The sequence below is a fragment of the Mixophyes fleayi genome, chromosome 1 (assembly GCF_038048845.1).
Source record: "Mixophyes fleayi isolate aMixFle1 chromosome 1, aMixFle1.hap1, whole genome shotgun sequence".
Taxonomy (NCBI): domain Eukaryota; kingdom Metazoa; phylum Chordata; class Amphibia; order Anura; family Limnodynastidae; genus Mixophyes; species Mixophyes fleayi.
Genome location: NC_134402.1, coordinates 307578278 through 307596616, shown reverse-complemented (window position 1 = coordinate 307596616; position 18339 = coordinate 307578278). Strand labels below are relative to the sequence as shown.

Below are 18339 nucleotides of genomic sequence, written 5' to 3'. Positions count from 1 at the left end.
GGAATATAAATTGTTTCCCATATCCTAGGTGCAGACTGCAGAAAGTTTTCTTCCAGAAGTTGCCTCTATCTCGTACCATATATTTTGCCTCTATTTTAACAAAACTTGTAATACATATTTAAAAAAGGATGTAAATACTGTAACTGGTTATTGTATTCTTTATTTGTAATTATATAAAAGCTGTAGATTTTTTTATGAACATCAGAGTGTTTTGTGTTAATCAGAATTAGGAATTCCCAAATCAATCCATTTAGATTCCTTGATATAGGAAAATAAAATGTGAAACATGTAAAAGACGTGAGTATTTTTTGCTATAGTAACTGTATGTCGCTGACTAAATGCAGTGAGGTCTACTTACCAACATTTCTCAAAAGTGCAAATTTGCACCACATGGTTGCAACCAATGAGACAATTGATTTCACTGTGCAACTTGCACATAACTGATAATTATACTAATTGCTGATTTATTGTTATTGGTAACTGCACATTTGCAACATTGACCAATGTTATTAAGTTACCTTCACTAACTAGTTGTATAAAACATGTTTTGTTTTTTCTTTATGTACAGTACACACATGTTGGAAAGTTGGTTTGTTACCTGTGCCTGTCCTCACCTTGGCTACCAGATGAGCTGAAGTGCATGGGATTGAAAAGCAGTGGATGTTCCAGTGCCTGCTCCGGTGCGAGTGGACCTCCATAGAAAGGGAAGTTGTCTTGCCCCATTCCAAGCCCCTGGTGAAGCAGTAGTACATTTTGCATGTGCTTTTCACTAGTCATGTGAATACGTAAGTTTCGGGAGATATTAGTTTCATAATTACACACTTTACAGTGCCATGATGCCTTTTGCTTTAGCTGACGGTCTGTAGGTGATGTGTTACCTGCTTCTCCCTGTCCTGTATTCGCTGTTGGAGCTGCTAAGGGAGGCACTGCTGGGTTGGGTGTAGGGCCTGATCCTTGAAAACCTTGGAGGTTGGCCAGGTGTTTATCAGACTGCATGTGTATAGTGAGGTTCCCCTTGGTGGTTGTGGAATAATTGCAAGCTTCACAACGATATGGCTTATAGCCACAATTGTAGCTTTCACCTCGGGCCAAGCGTGGGTGCTGCTGACCACTGTGGCAATAAGAGCAGTGGCTGTGGCTTTCTGGATGCTTTTCCTTCATATGAACATCCAGTGTCTGTTGGTATTTGTAATGCCAGTTGCATTTGGGACATTTCAGAGTTTTGCAAGAATTGCGGGAGTGTAGGAGGGCAAACTGGCCCTGGAGAGAGAGACTTTGGAATGGTTGGGGGCCTGAGGATGCTGTGCATTCATCGAGGGCCAAAGGCCCACGGTCTGCATCTGTTTGGTTACCCCCTTTGTCAGAGCCATGGAGGGCTGCCATTTGTACAAAGGAATTTGTCATCATTGAGCCATAGAAGCTTTGGTTTGTGAGTAGTTGCTCATTGATGTCCAAGGGCTGGGAGGCAGAGAGGTTGTTTTCTGGCAAATCCTCTACCTCTTCTTCACCGTCTTCATCCACAGCTTCAGATACTTCTGAGCACCAGTTTGCTACTCCATTCTTTTCATCTATGTGGATCTTTGAATCTTTGGCTTCATTTGAGTTGAATGTTGTTCCTGTGGAATCACATTTGTGATAGCTTAGAGGTGAGTCGGGCACCAGGCCCATAGAAAGTTTGGGACTTCCTTCTGGATTTCCTTGAAAAGCCACTTGACTTTTGGTATCATTGTGGTTTGTGTTTTTCATAAAATTTTCTGATGTTCCTGACTGCTCAGGCGCACTTTGGATTATGTCTAAAAGTGGGGCAGTTTGGACCCCAGAAAGGTTAACATTCTCTAGCTCCTGGCCAGCATCTAACACATTGTGGCTTTTTTTTGGTTCTAAAAGGCTAAGGAAAAGTTGCCCACTAGATCTATATATGATACCAGAGGATTCTCCTGATGCCAGCTGATCTTGATATGGGTGTTCCAATCCATGGAAGTGTGAAGCATGACATCCCAGCTGGCTTCCACTTCTAAAGTTGAGCTGGCATAGGAGACAAATCCACGTACCATCTACCCTTTGTGTCCTGATGGACTCCCCAGTTGGCTTGTGTCTTAAATCATCTTCCCCCTTTTGCCCCCCCGCGTCCTTTTCTTTGGGTTGGTCTTGTATTCTGGGCGAGGTGCCAGGCGCCGGTTCAGTGAGACTGGCTGCCTCAGCTGAGGTATGTCGGGATATTTGGTTAGAGCAAAAGCCTTGGTAGGTGGCGGTGAGACAAAAAGAGGTGAGTGGAGGACGTGGTAGCACTGTGCTTTTTTGGGGGTCTCTTGGTGAAGCTGGGGAAGGAAGAGCACCTTCCTCTTCTTCCTCGTCTTTCAGGAGGTAGACAGTTCCGTCACTAGAAAATAGCACATGGCCCACCAGGGCCTCCCCTCCATCCTTATCTTCCTTCTTGAAATTTGGCTGTGAAGGAGATGAGAGCTTTGGCAGATAAGTGGGATTTGGAGAATTTTGAGTCACGAGGGGTGGCTGCAAGATGGAGGATGTCGGACTAACAGCCCGATATCCTCCTCCTTTAGCAGAAGCAGAAGAGGATGCTGAGGATGAAGATTCTGGGGAGGGGTTGGGAGGCAGGATAGGGGTATCTTTGGTGGCTTTCGGGCAGAGGGGTAAATTGAGGTCCAGAGGCCAGGAGTTTTTTTCATCCTGCCCAGAAGAGGTGAGGAAGCATTCACCAGCATCCATAGCTGTGCGGTGGACATGCAAGAATCATCTCAGACACAGCCCTAAGTACAAAAGAAAAATACAGTGAGAGAAGATAAATAAACAGCCGTGCATCTGTGGAAAGCAAGTGGTTAATCACTAGGTTTCTGAATTTAAGTGAATAATTCGTATTCTTTCAGTTCTACATCTTCTGGCAAAATGGTTTTAACAACTGTTAGTATGTGCCTTACATATAAATAGCATTATTCATTGCTAGGCTTGTCACTAGTGGAGGAAGAGATAAATATAGCTAATTCTCATTGTTTTGCAAGGACCTAACCAATCCAGTATCTGACAACGTATGTGTTATGTCAAGGTAAGGGTTAAATGGCTATTCTGCTGTTCTCTCTCCTCCCCCTCCCTGGAGTCCTCATAATTCTGCTCCCCACAGAGTCTGATGTTGAGGTGATTAAAGAGCTGTGAGCCTGAGAACATTAGCATGTTAATGAGTATGGAAATTATTAACTAAAGAGTTCCATTCTACAGCTTGGTAGAGGGGGGGGTTAATATACAGTGGGGGAGGATGGGGTGAAGCGCTGGTGCAAGAATGGGGGTGAAATTGTCAAAGAAAGGAATAAAAAACATAGCAGGATATCTGCTATTGTATTCACAAGATCAAGCTGACATATTTTAAGAAACGCGTTTATATACCAACCAACATCAATAAATACCTCCGTACAAGCTCAATATGGAGCTGTCCTCATTATCGATAATCACTTTAATTGTTTATACTCCTCTTCATAATCAGAACCCAAGCCAGGCTCAACTAGCCAATTTATGCAGCCTTCACAAGCCAGCATAGTAATGAGCAGCCAACGACGGCATGACCAAGTAATGCAGCGATGTCCTGAAGAACATCTCACTTTATAACAATTAAATGGCATTCACTACCAACATGTATAGTTTCCTTATTAATAATACAACCAAGATATATAAATCTTCCTTCACCATTAGCTATAATTCTAAACTATTTTTTAATAATTAGGATCTCCTCTGTTTCATCCCATACATGTGCAAAAATATATTAAAATTAGTACTTTCCTAAGAAATTTTTAATTCGAACCTTTTTTACTTTTAAAAATGTGTTAGTACCAGTTAATCATATTAACATTATTACTATGCCCCTTTTCGTCCAGTAAATTACATTAAGATACTTCTATTTGAAGTACTATAAAATATAGGTTGGTTTTCAATGTCTGACTTATCTGCTTCTATTATTTCTATATATAAAACTTTTGTCAATTATGTTTCTGTTTCTGAATGAACTTAATTGATGGATAATCCATAAAACAAATTAAGCACACTAGTCCCTGGTAACGTGGAATCAACACCTTCTGCTATATACTCTTTCTATGAAAACTAACAAGCTACCCTGACAATAACAGCCAGCAAAGAAAGAATAATCTATGATAACAGGATTGTAAGGAACCTTGTATAACCTGCACAAACATAAATGACAAACACAATTATAACCAACCAATAGGGCAATAGCTAAACACTACAGCCAAACCACCAACCATAAAATTAGTCAGGATACATTATACTAATTACATTTGTTCAAATAACCAACATTGCCACCTTATATAAAGTGAGCTAAATTTGCTAGATTCATCCCCAATCTTGTATAGAATTAACAGTCTGCAGACAGAAACATGTTACTCCAATCTAATAAATAGTGATAAGCAATTAAATAATAACCAACCAATTAAGTCATAAAGGCTCAACTAATATCCATATAAAACAGTTATAGTCAGTCTCTGAGCTAACAAACAAAATCACAGTGTAATTGTAAGATGTCTGCACAAAGGCATGGTACCGATCGTTCAGTCATCAGGTTGAATGATGGAATCCTACAACCAAAGGCCTGGCTGAGTAAAATATGAGCCATCCTGTTTGTGTAAAACAATTGTTTTAGCCCACATATGACAAAGTAAGAAAATTATCAAACTGGCCGACCAGATTTGTACTTATCGGAGCATCTCAACCAGTAACAGAACAATGCAACCATAACTGGATGAACATCACTAATAATAGCTTTATTGCACAAGCCAAGCCAGCCTTAACAATCAAGTACATCAATAATGAATGTAATGAATTTTGACTATAGATAACCAAGCAACACAGCCACAATCAGTCAAGAAGATCATACACCTGTGTGGGTTTCTTATCAATATATGCTACAGGCTACACGTCGTTTACTAACAATTACATAGACTGAAAATGTCTGCCCAATGATTACTCAGCCTTATGTTTTTTCTATATAATCTACCGCCACTTGTATTCAACTCATTGAAATTTTTCCTGTTTTTTAACCTTGTTAATTATGTAAAACTGTTACACCAAATGTGGCTATAAAAAATGAACATGCATCCAGGAGTGTAATAGCCAACACTATGCTAGTCAGCCACTACTGACCAGCTACTCAAGCAGTGCCAGACATAACCGATTAATTCATCAGCAACCAATCAATGCAAATAAATGTAGCCAGTTCAGGCGAAGATCCAAAAAGGGAGATTGCATTGGAATGGGTAAATTAGACTTAATAGGAAAACAACTAGATTAAATGGTACGCGCTGGAAAGTAAGAAGACTACATACAATATATACACAAGAGGAGGAAACATACTACTCATCGTTCTAAATGCTTATGCATAGGCACTCTAACAAAAATGAATAACAACAAGATAAAAAACATAACAAACCAGGAAGTGGCTATCTGTCTCTCTATCCCATATACATACAAACACACAAAATTCAGGGGTCTTTCATGGTCAACTAAGCTTTAGAGAGAACAGTACAGAGAAGTGTGTGTAATATAATGCACCACTGCACAAATTATTCCCCATCTACTGTCGTTCTCTTACCAGATCAAATTGAATAATGGAAACACAAAACATTAAACCATTTGCATCCAGGCAATTAAAACATCACCAACCAATACAGTCTTATCAAACTGATTAAAATGGACTAGAATGTTTTCACTAAATCAGTAATACAATAGAATATAAACATCTATCAATCCAAAAGTAATGAAGGCTGTACAATAATTATTAAAGTACATAAACAACAGGCCAATGCACTATATTGGGCTAGTATAACCAATTTTTTGGATACCAGTAAGATGTGTACATCATACAAATTCCTTATGAAGCTATATTTTCTGTTTACTTGTTATTAAACACCGTTAAATAAATTTAACTGTACTAGATGATAGCTTGCCTATTAACCAAATAAATTATTATCATCCATGTGATTTCTATGGAGCTTCTTTTAAGTGAAATGGGATTAACATTACACATATTAAAGAATATATTCATCCATGTTTCAAGGTATAATATTTGGAACATTCGAGCTTCTCAAACATATTACACACTGCTTTACCATATTAAATAAGGTATCCAGTGTTTGGATCCTCACTCCCTCTGGTCCTCAACAGTAAATACAGTCTACACTCATGATAATGAAGAGCGAATGTTGGTGAAGTAAGAAAACAGAGACAAATGTATAGAGACATGAAAGGCTATACGGCGAGACTTTGGAGGAGAAAGAAGATTGCCATGTAATCGAACAGACACTAGAAAGGAAACAGAGAGCTGGTGGGTATGTAAAAGTAAAGAGTAAGGCATCTAGAGAGGAAGGGGAGTGAAGAAAAGAATATCCAGAAGAGGACATAATTGGATATTCATAGACAGACAAAAAGGGAAAGAGACAACAGAAACAGTGAGAATGACTACCAGGGGAAGAGAGTAATAACAGGAGATGAGGAGAATATCTAAATGATTAGAAGGACCTCCAAGAAGCAACAGCAAGTGAGCGTGAAGGACATGCAGTGAGAGAGAGTATGGAGACGGCAAAAAGATATTCAGAGAGACAGCCAAAGAGGGAGGGTGAAGAAGGATGGAAAAATCAATACAATTACTCTCTAACGGTGTGTTAAGAGAGTGAGGTGTCGACACACTGTCTGTGTGTGGAAATATGAGCTCCCTATACATACTGGCAGAGTCTGGCAGCTATCATCTGAGGTTTCCCACTGCCAGAGAACAGTATATCAGTGTATTTCTTATGAAATGTAACATATGCTCCCCATCACATTTAACAATCTGATATATGTGTATTGTGACAGCAGGTTTTAATCAGAGAGTGTGTGTTATCAGGTGTTGGGAGTCTAGCATATTAATGTGTCTGTAAGTTATCAAAGGAGCACATGGTCCATTAGCATAGCATGGAAATGGGAAAAAATGACCTTTCACTGCTACAGTCCCACAGATACGCCATTAACCCTTATCACAGAGATGCACTGTGGTCAGTAAGCCCCTAATTGTCAGGCCTAGTGTTGATGAGCAGTCCATTCCTTGCAAGAGAGACCAGCAGGGATGTAATTAACCACTTTCTCATCAGCTACCATAACAAAAATGCCCAATAATCCTTTCTCATCGTGCACATGAGTATAGACCCACTAACATGCTTCTTCTCATTATACAGAGCGATGAACACAGAACCTGCGCCACGGAACCCCCCTCCGCACATTGCTACAGAAGCTGTTAAGGTTTCCTTTGCAGGAACTAATGTTAACCCATCGATATCAGGGAGACTGGGACATGACTGATAAAACCATTTCCCAAAAGAGCCATGAGGAGCACAGGTTTACTTATTTTATCCCATCTAATGCTATAAAGAGAACTGTGAATGCAGGGTCATAGAACCCTCCTGCAGATGTAGTACGCATTTCAGCAAGTGACAGCCTGGAATATTAATAGTCATAATGAAAGAGACTGTGTTAGTCTCTCTGTTTACTGTATGCACATGAGAGAGAAGTAGCAATGCCTCATATGGGTGTGTGTGTGGAGAGCAGAGTCTCTAATATGAGATGGAGAAAAGAACAGGCAAAAAAATAATTCAAGTCAGGAATAAAAACAGGTCGAGATGGATACACGTCAAGTGTCTTTGTAGGAATAAACATGGACGTAGAGAAAGAAGATGGAATAGATGCAAACAGCAAGAGAGAGCAGAAGACAAAAGCAGTGTCAGAATATGCCTGAGATGGTTGGGGGGCGGAGAGAAATGCAGAAGATAGCAAGAGACAAAGAGAGCAGAGGAAAGATGAGAGAGGAGTAAAGAAGGATGATAACTGCAAACAGCTTTATGACGCACAAATAACACTACTGTATGTGAGAAATGTATAAGTGTACCTGCGCAGTACGTAAGACCTCTCAGCACTACAATGTATGCATCATACATACTAACTAGATCAAATGTATCCCTATTAAGTATGTTAAACACAAGTGCATAAAATGCATATCAGGTAAACAACAGAAAACCACTGGTGTGATGCTCTGCAGTGCTGGGTCAAGAAATAAATGTATGTTAAATGTGTTACAGTCTAAACGTAAAATACTGTATAATGGATACAAAATGATTGAGTAATTGTCACCAGTAATACAAATTTATCGCAAATAATAAAGTCAGATTATTAGGTATTTAGAAGTACACAAACACAAATCCCTTTACACATGAAATAAATTTGGTAGCCAATACATTGTAAGCTTGCCAGCAGGGCCTTCTTACCTCTATATATGTATTACCCAGTATTGTTTAATTACTGTTTCTTCCCAATTGTAAAGCGCTACAGGATCTGCTGGCGCTATATAAACAAATGTTCATGATGATGATGATGAACCATTGTTTAGTTATATGAACCTAATATTTATTCAGTTCACACACATACTACAATCCTGTCATCCAATCTGTGCCAGTTGGCCTGACACTGTAGTATATGTGCCACAAAAAAAAAACATCTGATCTGGGTGGTTGGTAAATCTTGTGGGCTAATCATTCCATCAGCATGTGTATCGGCTGACCACAATGCATGGGCCCCTTGCAATCCAGATGATAGGCCGAACTACCAGATCTGTAGATGTATGATTAGATTAAAACCAGAGTTAGTCATGGTCTGGTCACTTAAAAATTGTGTTGAACAACTAGTCAACACTGTATAAAGCAACCTTTGTCATGTGCTCGAAATTGTATATGTGTCCGTGTGACAGTATGGGGCTGTCACACATTATTAGAGGGGGACCCTTGGCTGTTGGTTTCCCTTTTATAGTGTTACCAGTCCAGTCTGTCAGCAACCAGCCCAGGCTATGAGCGCTAGTGCTTGTATCACCTTCGTGGGGGAAGAGATGCTATTTTTAAAAAAGAAAAAAATATTTAGTTTACACACTGGAAAGGTCCGGGCTGATGATCTTTATCAACATCGGCACAGATCTTTGCTTCAGGGGTAGAGCATACACAACAGATACGCCTCCTGGCAGGAGTATCCGCCCCTGTTTCCAACTCTAACTTGAGAGCAAATACGCGTATGCATTTTTACTGGACTTCACCTACATTGTACCCCACACTGTGATCTGGCTCTGGATGCTGCCCTCAGAATGCCCCAAGAGGATGAACTGGCAGGTCCCTGCTATCACCTAATTCTGCACACTGACAGACAGAAACATGGAGAAAAGGAGAATGTGACAGCCAAAAATGGAAAGTGTCTCTTACGTCTACAATGGGGAGATATAACTTCACTTACATGACAATGTCAATTATAAAGTGTGCTCCCTTCCCATGCCTCTATACATGATGCCCAATACTAATTTACCACCCTTCTCCTGCCCATTTAAATATACCCCCTCCTAATACTATTCTATTACCCCCTGTGGACACAGGAAGGTGGAGCGGCAAGCATTCCTGTGTAGTGATCATGCCCCAACATGGCGTGGTATCGACCCCCTTTATTGGCGCTCTGGGACCTGAAATTTCTCTTGCAGGCCATGGGTAGGGTAGCAGAATATTATTTTCTCTATTAATGGAAAGCTAGGGGTCACTCTTCACCAAAGTCCCCTCCATTCAAGAACCATTGTTGGTTCATCAGTGATTCATGATTCATTTTGGTATAGCTCTTACATATAAAGTTGTTTCTCTAAATATTTTGGGGGTGTCATACATCTGTTAATAACAGTGGGGGTGTCATACATTTGTTAATAACAGTGGGGGTGTCATACATCTGTTAATAACAGTGGGGGTGTCATACATCTGTTAATAACAGTGGGTGTTTCATACATCTGTTAATAACAGTGGGGATGTCATACATCTGTTAATAACAGTGGGGATGTCATACATCTGTTAATAACAGTGAGTCCAACTCACTGTATAAGAAGGGCCCTATATGTCTAACCATTATATACACATTGTAATCTATGGATCTCATTTAGGAAATGTACAGCACGCATGGCACAAAACGCTTTGGTGTTTCACTGGTATACCGTTATTATTTACCTTTATATATAGCATCAACATATTATGCAGTATCTTACAGAGAATCATTAATCAATCATAGCAATATTACACGGGTACTTTTCAAAGCCAACTTAACCTACCAGTATATTTGTTTGGTGAAAACCTGGTGACAGGGTGTAAATCAAACCAATGGTCCCAGCACTGTGAGCCATCAACTGTGCCACAATGCTGCCCAATAATGGTACTTTGCTAAAAAGATGTTACACTGTTGCACAGCTACTTAGATGGAGGGGGCATATGTACAAATGTCCTTCAACTCCATTACCCCTAGAATCCTTGGTTAGTTGAGAAACACAACAAAAAAAAATTCAACACAGTAGCATAAACTCAGAGGCCAATTTATTAAGTACACCGACTTGTTAGTACAAATATCTAATCAAACAATTGTGGCAGCAACTCAATGCATAAACTCATACAGACATGGTCAAGAGGTTCAGTTGTTGTTTAGATCAAACACCAGAATGGGGAACAAATGTGATCTGTGACTTTGACCATGGAATGATTGATGGTGCCAGACTGGGCGGTTTGACTATCTCAGAAGCTGAATCATCTCCTGGGATTTTCATGCAGAATAGTTTCCAGAGTTTACAGAGAATGGTACACAAAACAAAAAACATCCAGTGAGCGGTATTTCTGTGGGCAAAAATGCCTTTTAATGAGAGGAGTCAGAGGAGAATGGCCACACTGGTTCAAGCTGACAGGAAGGCGACTAGCCCCTTAATACAAATTGAGCACCATTTAAACACCACAGCCTACCTAACTATTGTTGCTGACCATGCACATACCTTTATGGCCACAGTCTGCCCATTCTCTAATGGCTACTTCCAGCAGGATAACGCACTATGTCACAAAGCACACGTCATCTCAAGCTGGTTCCACGGGCATGACAAATAGATCAATATACTCCACTGGTCTCCACAGTCACCAGATCTCAATTCATTAGAGCACATTTGGGATGTGGAGGAATGGGAGATTTGCACCATGAATGTGCAGCTGACAAATCTGCAGCAAATGTGTAATGCTATCATGTCATCATAGACCAGAATCTCTAAGGAATGTTTCCAGCATCTTGTTGTATCCAATGCCATGAAGAGTTCAGGTTGTTCTGGGGGGTAAGAGGGGTCTTATTCAGTATTAAATAGGTGTACCTAATAAAGTAGCCACTGAATGTATGTGTCTATGAATGCCAGTAGCCATGTGATTCCTGTTTTCTATGAAGGTGTATAATCATTTGTTGAATCCATCCTAAATCAATTCTTGTTTGAGTGCATTTACTTAGAAGGAGGACAGAAGCTGTGACACAGCAGTACCAGCTGTCCCATCCATAGAAATGACACTTGGCATTTCTGCAGGTTAATTTCCCCATGATAAATGTCATCAGCTTGATTGCTTAGTAATTGTTCAATACTGTTTGCTGTGTAACGAGAGTAGCCTTATAATGGTTCACCCAGCACATATCAAGGTGTATACCTACTCCCCACACTCGGCAGACACATCTGCGAACTAGAAGTGAGCCTTGCTTTGTAGGGAGATGGGAAATACCTAAGAGGTACACTGTGAAAAAGTGTTGACATTACAAAACCTCTTATGACTTTACAAACACCCTATGTGGCATTTTCGGTGTTTAAAACTTGTGTAAACGTCTGCTTCTTGCTCCACTAACCTATGAATTTTGTGCAAATGGAGGCGCAGAGCACCACCAAACAGGATTTTGAACTACACCATGTTCGCTTTGCGCTTTGTAAATGAGATCCTGTATGTCTGAAAATGTAAAAGTTAAATATTTGTCTGTAACCCTGTATCTGATCCCATATACCATAGCCTGTCTCTGTTTGGAAAGGATAGCTCCTATTCATACATGGAATCCACATGTTTCATTCCTTCCCTCTCTTCGCTGGATTCCAATACTATACAGGATGTGTATAGTTCTTCATTTAACATGATCGTACCTACCACGTCTATGATGTTACTGAGCTCTGTGGTGTTTCTGGCATGCTCCCTCTCTATGTGTCCTTCTCCCTGTGTCATTTTTTGTGCCTGTACATCTTCTCCTCTCTCTATACCGCAGTGTTTCTCTCTTCTATTTTGTATGCCTCCATCTGCTCCCCTCTTCCTCAGTGAATGTCCTTTTACTATCCACACAGTTCCTCCACCCTCACCTCTATTTATTTCACTGCAGTATACTCATCAAAGTTTCTCATTCTTCTGATGCGAGTTGAGATTCCTTCTATATTATTCTATGGAACAAATACAACCTCACTGTTTGATGAATAAATCCCCAAAAAATAAAAAGGGAAATAGATGTTCATCACACATGACAAGACAAAAAAGCCTATGATGTAATAACCTCTGGTTTACTTTACTTTTACTATTTTTTTGTATGGCTGCTGCTCCCTTTTCCCTCCTCTATTTCTGTTCTCATCCCTTTTTCTCACTCTAAATATTTGCTTTCTATCAGGGAAAATAAAAGGAATAGATAGCTACAGTCTCGGTACTATGTATCTTTTGGTTTTTAGAGCATTTTTCTAGAGTATGTTGTCTTCATATTGTATATTATGTTATTCAATGGAGAGTAACTTAAATAAAAACTGAATAAAATAGCACTGGGGCTGGATAAATCACATTCAAGTTACTAATATTCCTGTGGCAGTGTATACCTGATTATTCACTGTATTCCTCTGCAATTCACCAAATGTTCACTATCACCACTGGTCATCATCACCATTTATTTAGCGCCACTGATTCCAGAGCGCTGTACAGAGAACTCATTCACATCAGTCCCTGCCCCATTGGAGCTTACAGGCTAAATTCCCTAACACACAGACAGACAGACACAGAGAGAGAGCAGCCAATTAACCTACCAGTATGTTTTTGGAGTGTGGGAGGAAACTGGAGCACCCGGAGGAAACCCACGCAAACACAGGGAGAACATACAAACTCCACACAGATAAGGCCATGCTTGGGAATTGAACTCATGACCTCAGCGCTGGGAGGCAGACGTGCTAACCACTTAGCCACCGTGCTGCCCTGGTCTACTTCCTCATAGGTGGATACATCTTTATTTTTTATATATCTACCTATCATTGTTACCTATCTATGCTAGCAGTTGTCTCTACCCATTTATCTGCTTCACTATTGGGAAGTTTTGCTATGGATTTTAAGAAAAACTGGAGTAAAAAATTGAATTCTCTAAGAATTTCATAATCCATATATTAAAGCAAAGCGAAGATTCTATCACAAGAATGGCACACACATCACAACACACTCTACTTTACACAAGTGCTCCTCCTGCACAGATACATCCCTCTAGCTCTACTCCCGCTGCTCTCCTTCATACTCCCAATGCTTTTCCCCCCATTCACATAGATAGCTACAATCTAGGTAGTACTAGTTTGCAATCAGTTTGTGTCCAGGAGTTTGGGATCCTCCCCAACAGAATTGAAAAGGTGTGTAACCACAACCACAAGAAGCTCAGCAGGGACCTCGGTGTAGAAGGTGTGCATGTGCCCTGCTGGAGGCAGGAGAGCTGAGACAGAGGTCTATCCCATGAGAGCTGGATACCACCAGACAGTAACTCGGGAGAGTCATGTACTACCGAGAGAGAAATTGCAAGACCAGATGTAGCTCCAGTTGGAGACAGGAGGGTGTCCTGTCTTATGAGATTCAGATTCCTCTAGATAGAAGCTTAGTAGAGTGTTTAGGAGAATAGATCTAAGACTGCTAAAATGGTTAGTAGGAAACAGGCTGAAGTTGTGCCTGAAGACTTGTAAGCATGCCAAGTGGCATTGATTGGCTGTGGAGGGAACCAGTGTTAAGCTAACACAAAGACAATAAGCGGCCTAGCGGCCAAGCTGCCCACTTGATACTTAGGGGCGAAGTGAGTTAGCAGTTAGATACCTGTTTGGCGTAAATTGACTGTACTACTGACCGAACCACCCTACACTCTATGATAATCATGGTCACAGTACTCACACCACCACCACCATCCTGCTCTACAACATCAGTGCACACTAATCATGGGGGACAGGATTGGTTAATGGAGGATGGGCAGAGGGTTGTCAGAGGGCCCACGCAGCCCAGAGGTGATGCTATCATGTGCCTGACTGCTAGGTAGACTGCACAGACTGCTAGATACTGACTTTTTGTCCACTGGTCTTGTGTAATCCTGCTCAGCACCTAGTTCCAAAATAAAGCACATTTCCCATCTCCTCACTCTGCCATATAGGCCCTGTTGGTGCAGACTACAAAGATAGAGGGGTGGAAGGCACAACTGGGCAGTGAGCAGATGGACTGTATTGGCATCTGAGCATTTATATAATATTAAAATGGGCAAAGACAATGCTACTTTTACTAAACTTTAAGCAAACTTTGCAAAACCCAGCGGTGCGGCTCATTTCAAGGAGAGCATCTCTTTATCGTCACTGGGAATGTTGCATCACTGACATGTTATTGAACCACTTTAGTGCCACACTCCTGTTAAGCATTTTACCCAAACATAGAAGCTATGTGTGTTCTACTGACTGAGTAAATACCTCAAAGTGATAAGTGTGGGCAGTGGTGGTTCAGGGGGTTCAGGGGGTTCAGGATATGGGAAGCGAGAAGAGCCTGGCAATTTCAGGTTACAATCCTGAGGCCCCTCAGTTGCCTTTTATGAGCATGCACAGTATGCACAATGAGACCGGGCTAGCTGAGAAGAACAGAGTGTGGCCTCTTCTGAGCATGCACGTATCCGGCACATGACCTAGTCAGGGCCTCACTACACATTACACCTAACCTGCACATGCTTGGGAGAGGCCCCTGCTCTACTGTCAAAAGTTTCTTTCACAGAGATATCACCAAACACTGTTGGTTCAAACCATCTCCTTACCCACAATACACAGCTGAAGTGTGACACATTCTGGGCATAAATCTCTGTGGATCCTTAGTTTGCAGAAATGAAGAAAGAAGTAGCAATATTACCTTTACCTAAATATATATAAAAATCCATTCTGATGGTGTCAGTTAGCGCTAATGTGTGTTTATTGTCTCCCACCTAACCACAGAGGGGTTCATTTAGAGGTGGATGCAGAGGCGCCATTGGAATACGTAGAAAAAGATGCATGCAAGAAATGCATTTGTCTGTACGTTGACTCAGACGCATCATGTGATGCGACAAACTCAGAGTAGTACTTACGCCAGGCATACCAGTGTGTGTGTGTATACCCACCCACGGAAGCATAGGATACACACTGCAGAAGTGTCATTACCGTATTTGTACACAACCTAAAAATGTAATAAAAAACCGCTTTGTACATTATTACGTTGTATACATAAAGGGCAATGTGGTCAGATACACAATAGAGAAAAATATCTTATTAATAAAAGCGAAAGTCGCATTTACCATATATATAAAAAAATATATAAATACAACATTTCCACATCCGTTGTTTATCCCTTTATAAATTAAATGGGAATAGTTTTTCCTACAGCAATCTGTAAGGAAATAATTACGTCATGGGAATTGACGGCCGCTATTTAATTTAATTCATTGATTTAATATAACTGCTATGCTAATTAATTAAATACTATCGTCTGGAGGTCAATCAGCAATTAGTCAATCAGAAGTGGCCAGATAGTGCTGCTGGTAGTCATCATCATCAATGCGTCTCTCAGCCCTCGAGCACCTGCCTCCTGTAAGGTATATCTACATATGTGTCCATGTCTAATTGACTTGCAATTACACCCTTACTGTATTTTGTCTACACTTTCCTGCACCTGCACTCCCCATATCGCCTTTACAAGAGCGAGGAGTCTTAAGACGAAGGTATGCAAAATCTTGACACGGTTGGATGCATGTTTTTCTGTTGCGCATATTTAATACGAAAAATGCATTTTCTACACAAAAATACAGATGTACCTCCAACACACTATATGAGCCCCAGAATCTCATAAGGTGATTCAGACATGTCTACAGATTTATAAATTAAATTATAAAATGCAAGAAGATATACTGAATACAAATATTGTTAGAAAAGAATTACCATTATTCATTATTGAGAAGATTTTTACCACAATTTCTTAACAAAACTTCTTTGGATTAAGTAACTTTGTATAAATACACCACGGCTGATCTTTAGTTTACTACATACACTATATGGACAAAAGTATTTGGCCACACCTGTTAATTATTGGATATTCCACGACCAACTGTAAGTGATATTATTAGAAAGTGGAAGCGTTTAGGAGCAACAGCAACTCAGCCACAAAGCGGAAGACCACGTAAAATCGCAGAGCGGGGTCAACAACTGCTACGGTGCAGGTGCGTAAAAATCATCAACTCTCTGCTGATTCCATAGCTGAAGTTCCACTGGCATTAATGTAAGCAAAAAACTGTGCGGAGGGTGCTTAATGGAATGGATTTCCATGGCTGCATGCAAGCCTCACAACACCAAGACCAATGCCAAGCATTGGATGGAGTGGTGTGAAGCACACCGACACTGGACTGTGGAGTGATGAATCACGCTTCTCTGGCAGTCAGATGGGCGAGTCTGGGTTTTGAGGATGCCGGGAGAACATTACCTGCCTGTCTGTATTATGTCAACTGTGAAATTTGTTGGAGGAGGGATAATGGTAGGCTGCTGTTTTTCAAAGTTTGGGTTAGGCCCCTTATTTCCAGTGAAGGCCAATCTTAATGCGTCAGCATAACAAGTTATTTTGGACAATGCTATGCTTCCAACTTTGTGGAAACAGTTTCTATTCCAACATGACTGTGCCCCAGTGCACAAAGCAAGGACTACAAAGACATGGTTTGATGAGTTTAGTGTGGAAGAACTTGACTGGCCCGCACAGAGCCCTGATCTCAATCCCATCGAACACCTTTGGGATGAACTAGAACAGATATTGCGAGCCAGGCCTTCTAGTCCAACATCATTGCCTGACCTCATAAATGCTCTTCAGAATGAATGGGCACAAATTCCCACAGAAACACTCCAACATCTTGTGGAAAGCCTTCCAAGAAGAGAGGAAGCTGTTATCGCTGCAAAAGGGGGACCAACTCCATATTAAAGTATTTGTATTTGAATACAATGTCATTACAGTCTCTGTTGGTAGTAATGGTCAAGCATCCGAATACTTTTGTCCATAGAGTGTATGTGTGCTTCCAACATTATTTTCAACACAAATGTAATCTAATTGATACATGAAGTTTTACACATTTAAATATGTTCTTAAGACTTGATATGTTAGATATTTGTAATAAGTTCCCTGTTTCTGCTTCTTCATTTTGAAAGACAATGTTTTTTTTTGTTTTGCTGTAACATAGGTTTTGAACTCTACGTGCCTGATTTATGTTCGGACTTACACGCAAGTCTATTTTAAAAAAGAACACAGAACTTGAGCGTAGTTCCAAATATATTAAAATCCAAGTGACTCTCAATATATATCGTTTTGATTTGAATCTTGGTGTAAGTACGCTCTGCCTAAAGGATACTTGCCTAATATAGACAGACAGAGCACTACAGTATACACTACACTACACTACACTACACATTATAGGTATTTGTACAAATAAGGTCACATCAGAACACATACAAAAAAAGATATTATAAAAACAGGAACAAGTCTTAACAGTATAATCATTTATAACAATATGGGTTTAAAGAAAGTTTTTCGTTTTGTAAGATTAAATACATAAATAAAGCTTTTAATGCCTACTGTACATACAATGCCTTTTTGTCATTTATATTACTTGCATACACATGTTATGTGCTATCTAGTAGCACACACACATGTAGTTTATAAAATAAAGACTATGCCATGACAGCAGTCATCACTATCAGCTCTGTAGCAGGTCCAAATGATACAGCTGAAACCAAGTATACTTACAGATAACCCAGCTTGCATATGTGTCGGGTCACCCTCATCACGCCCTTACTGTGCATGGCCTACATTAATCTTGTCCGAATCTTCCCTCCCCTGTTCCCCCTTCTAGTTGTAGGCTGTCATTTGCCTTCAGGCATGAATTACATGCAGTTCCATTCATTAGCGTAATGTCCGTTTCTCAGCATGCGTAGAGCTATTTCAAGCAAAATACGCTACGCAAATGGACGTTTGCAATATATGGCTTATGTTTGAATGTTTTTATACATGTGACTAGAAGGAGAGTTTTAATAATCTATCACTGCTGCATAAGGGAACCGCTTCGTACACTCCATTTAGCAGAGTTCGGGCCCTCACATATAAACAGAGCGTCTGCAGTGCCCACCTTAGCGCACTT

At 40.4% G+C, this 18339-nt stretch overlaps 1 protein-coding gene across 7 annotated transcripts in view; it reads right to left on the bottom strand.

Moving 5' to 3' along the window:
* The window catches only part of ZFHX2 (zinc finger homeobox 2), an 81657-nt gene that overhangs the window by 59112 nt on the left and 4206 nt on the right, over positions 1-18339 (bottom strand). For all 7 annotated transcript variants that reach the window (XR_012692546.1, XR_012692549.1, XM_075211239.1 and 4 more), the window contains exon 2: positions 615-2768. Coding sequence is in view for 5 of the 7 variants with exons in the window: in XM_075211239.1 (XP_075067340.1) it covers positions 615-2727 (2113 nt within the window). In the remaining 2 variants the exon portion in view is untranslated. The remainder of the gene's footprint in view (positions 1-614; positions 2769-18339) is intronic.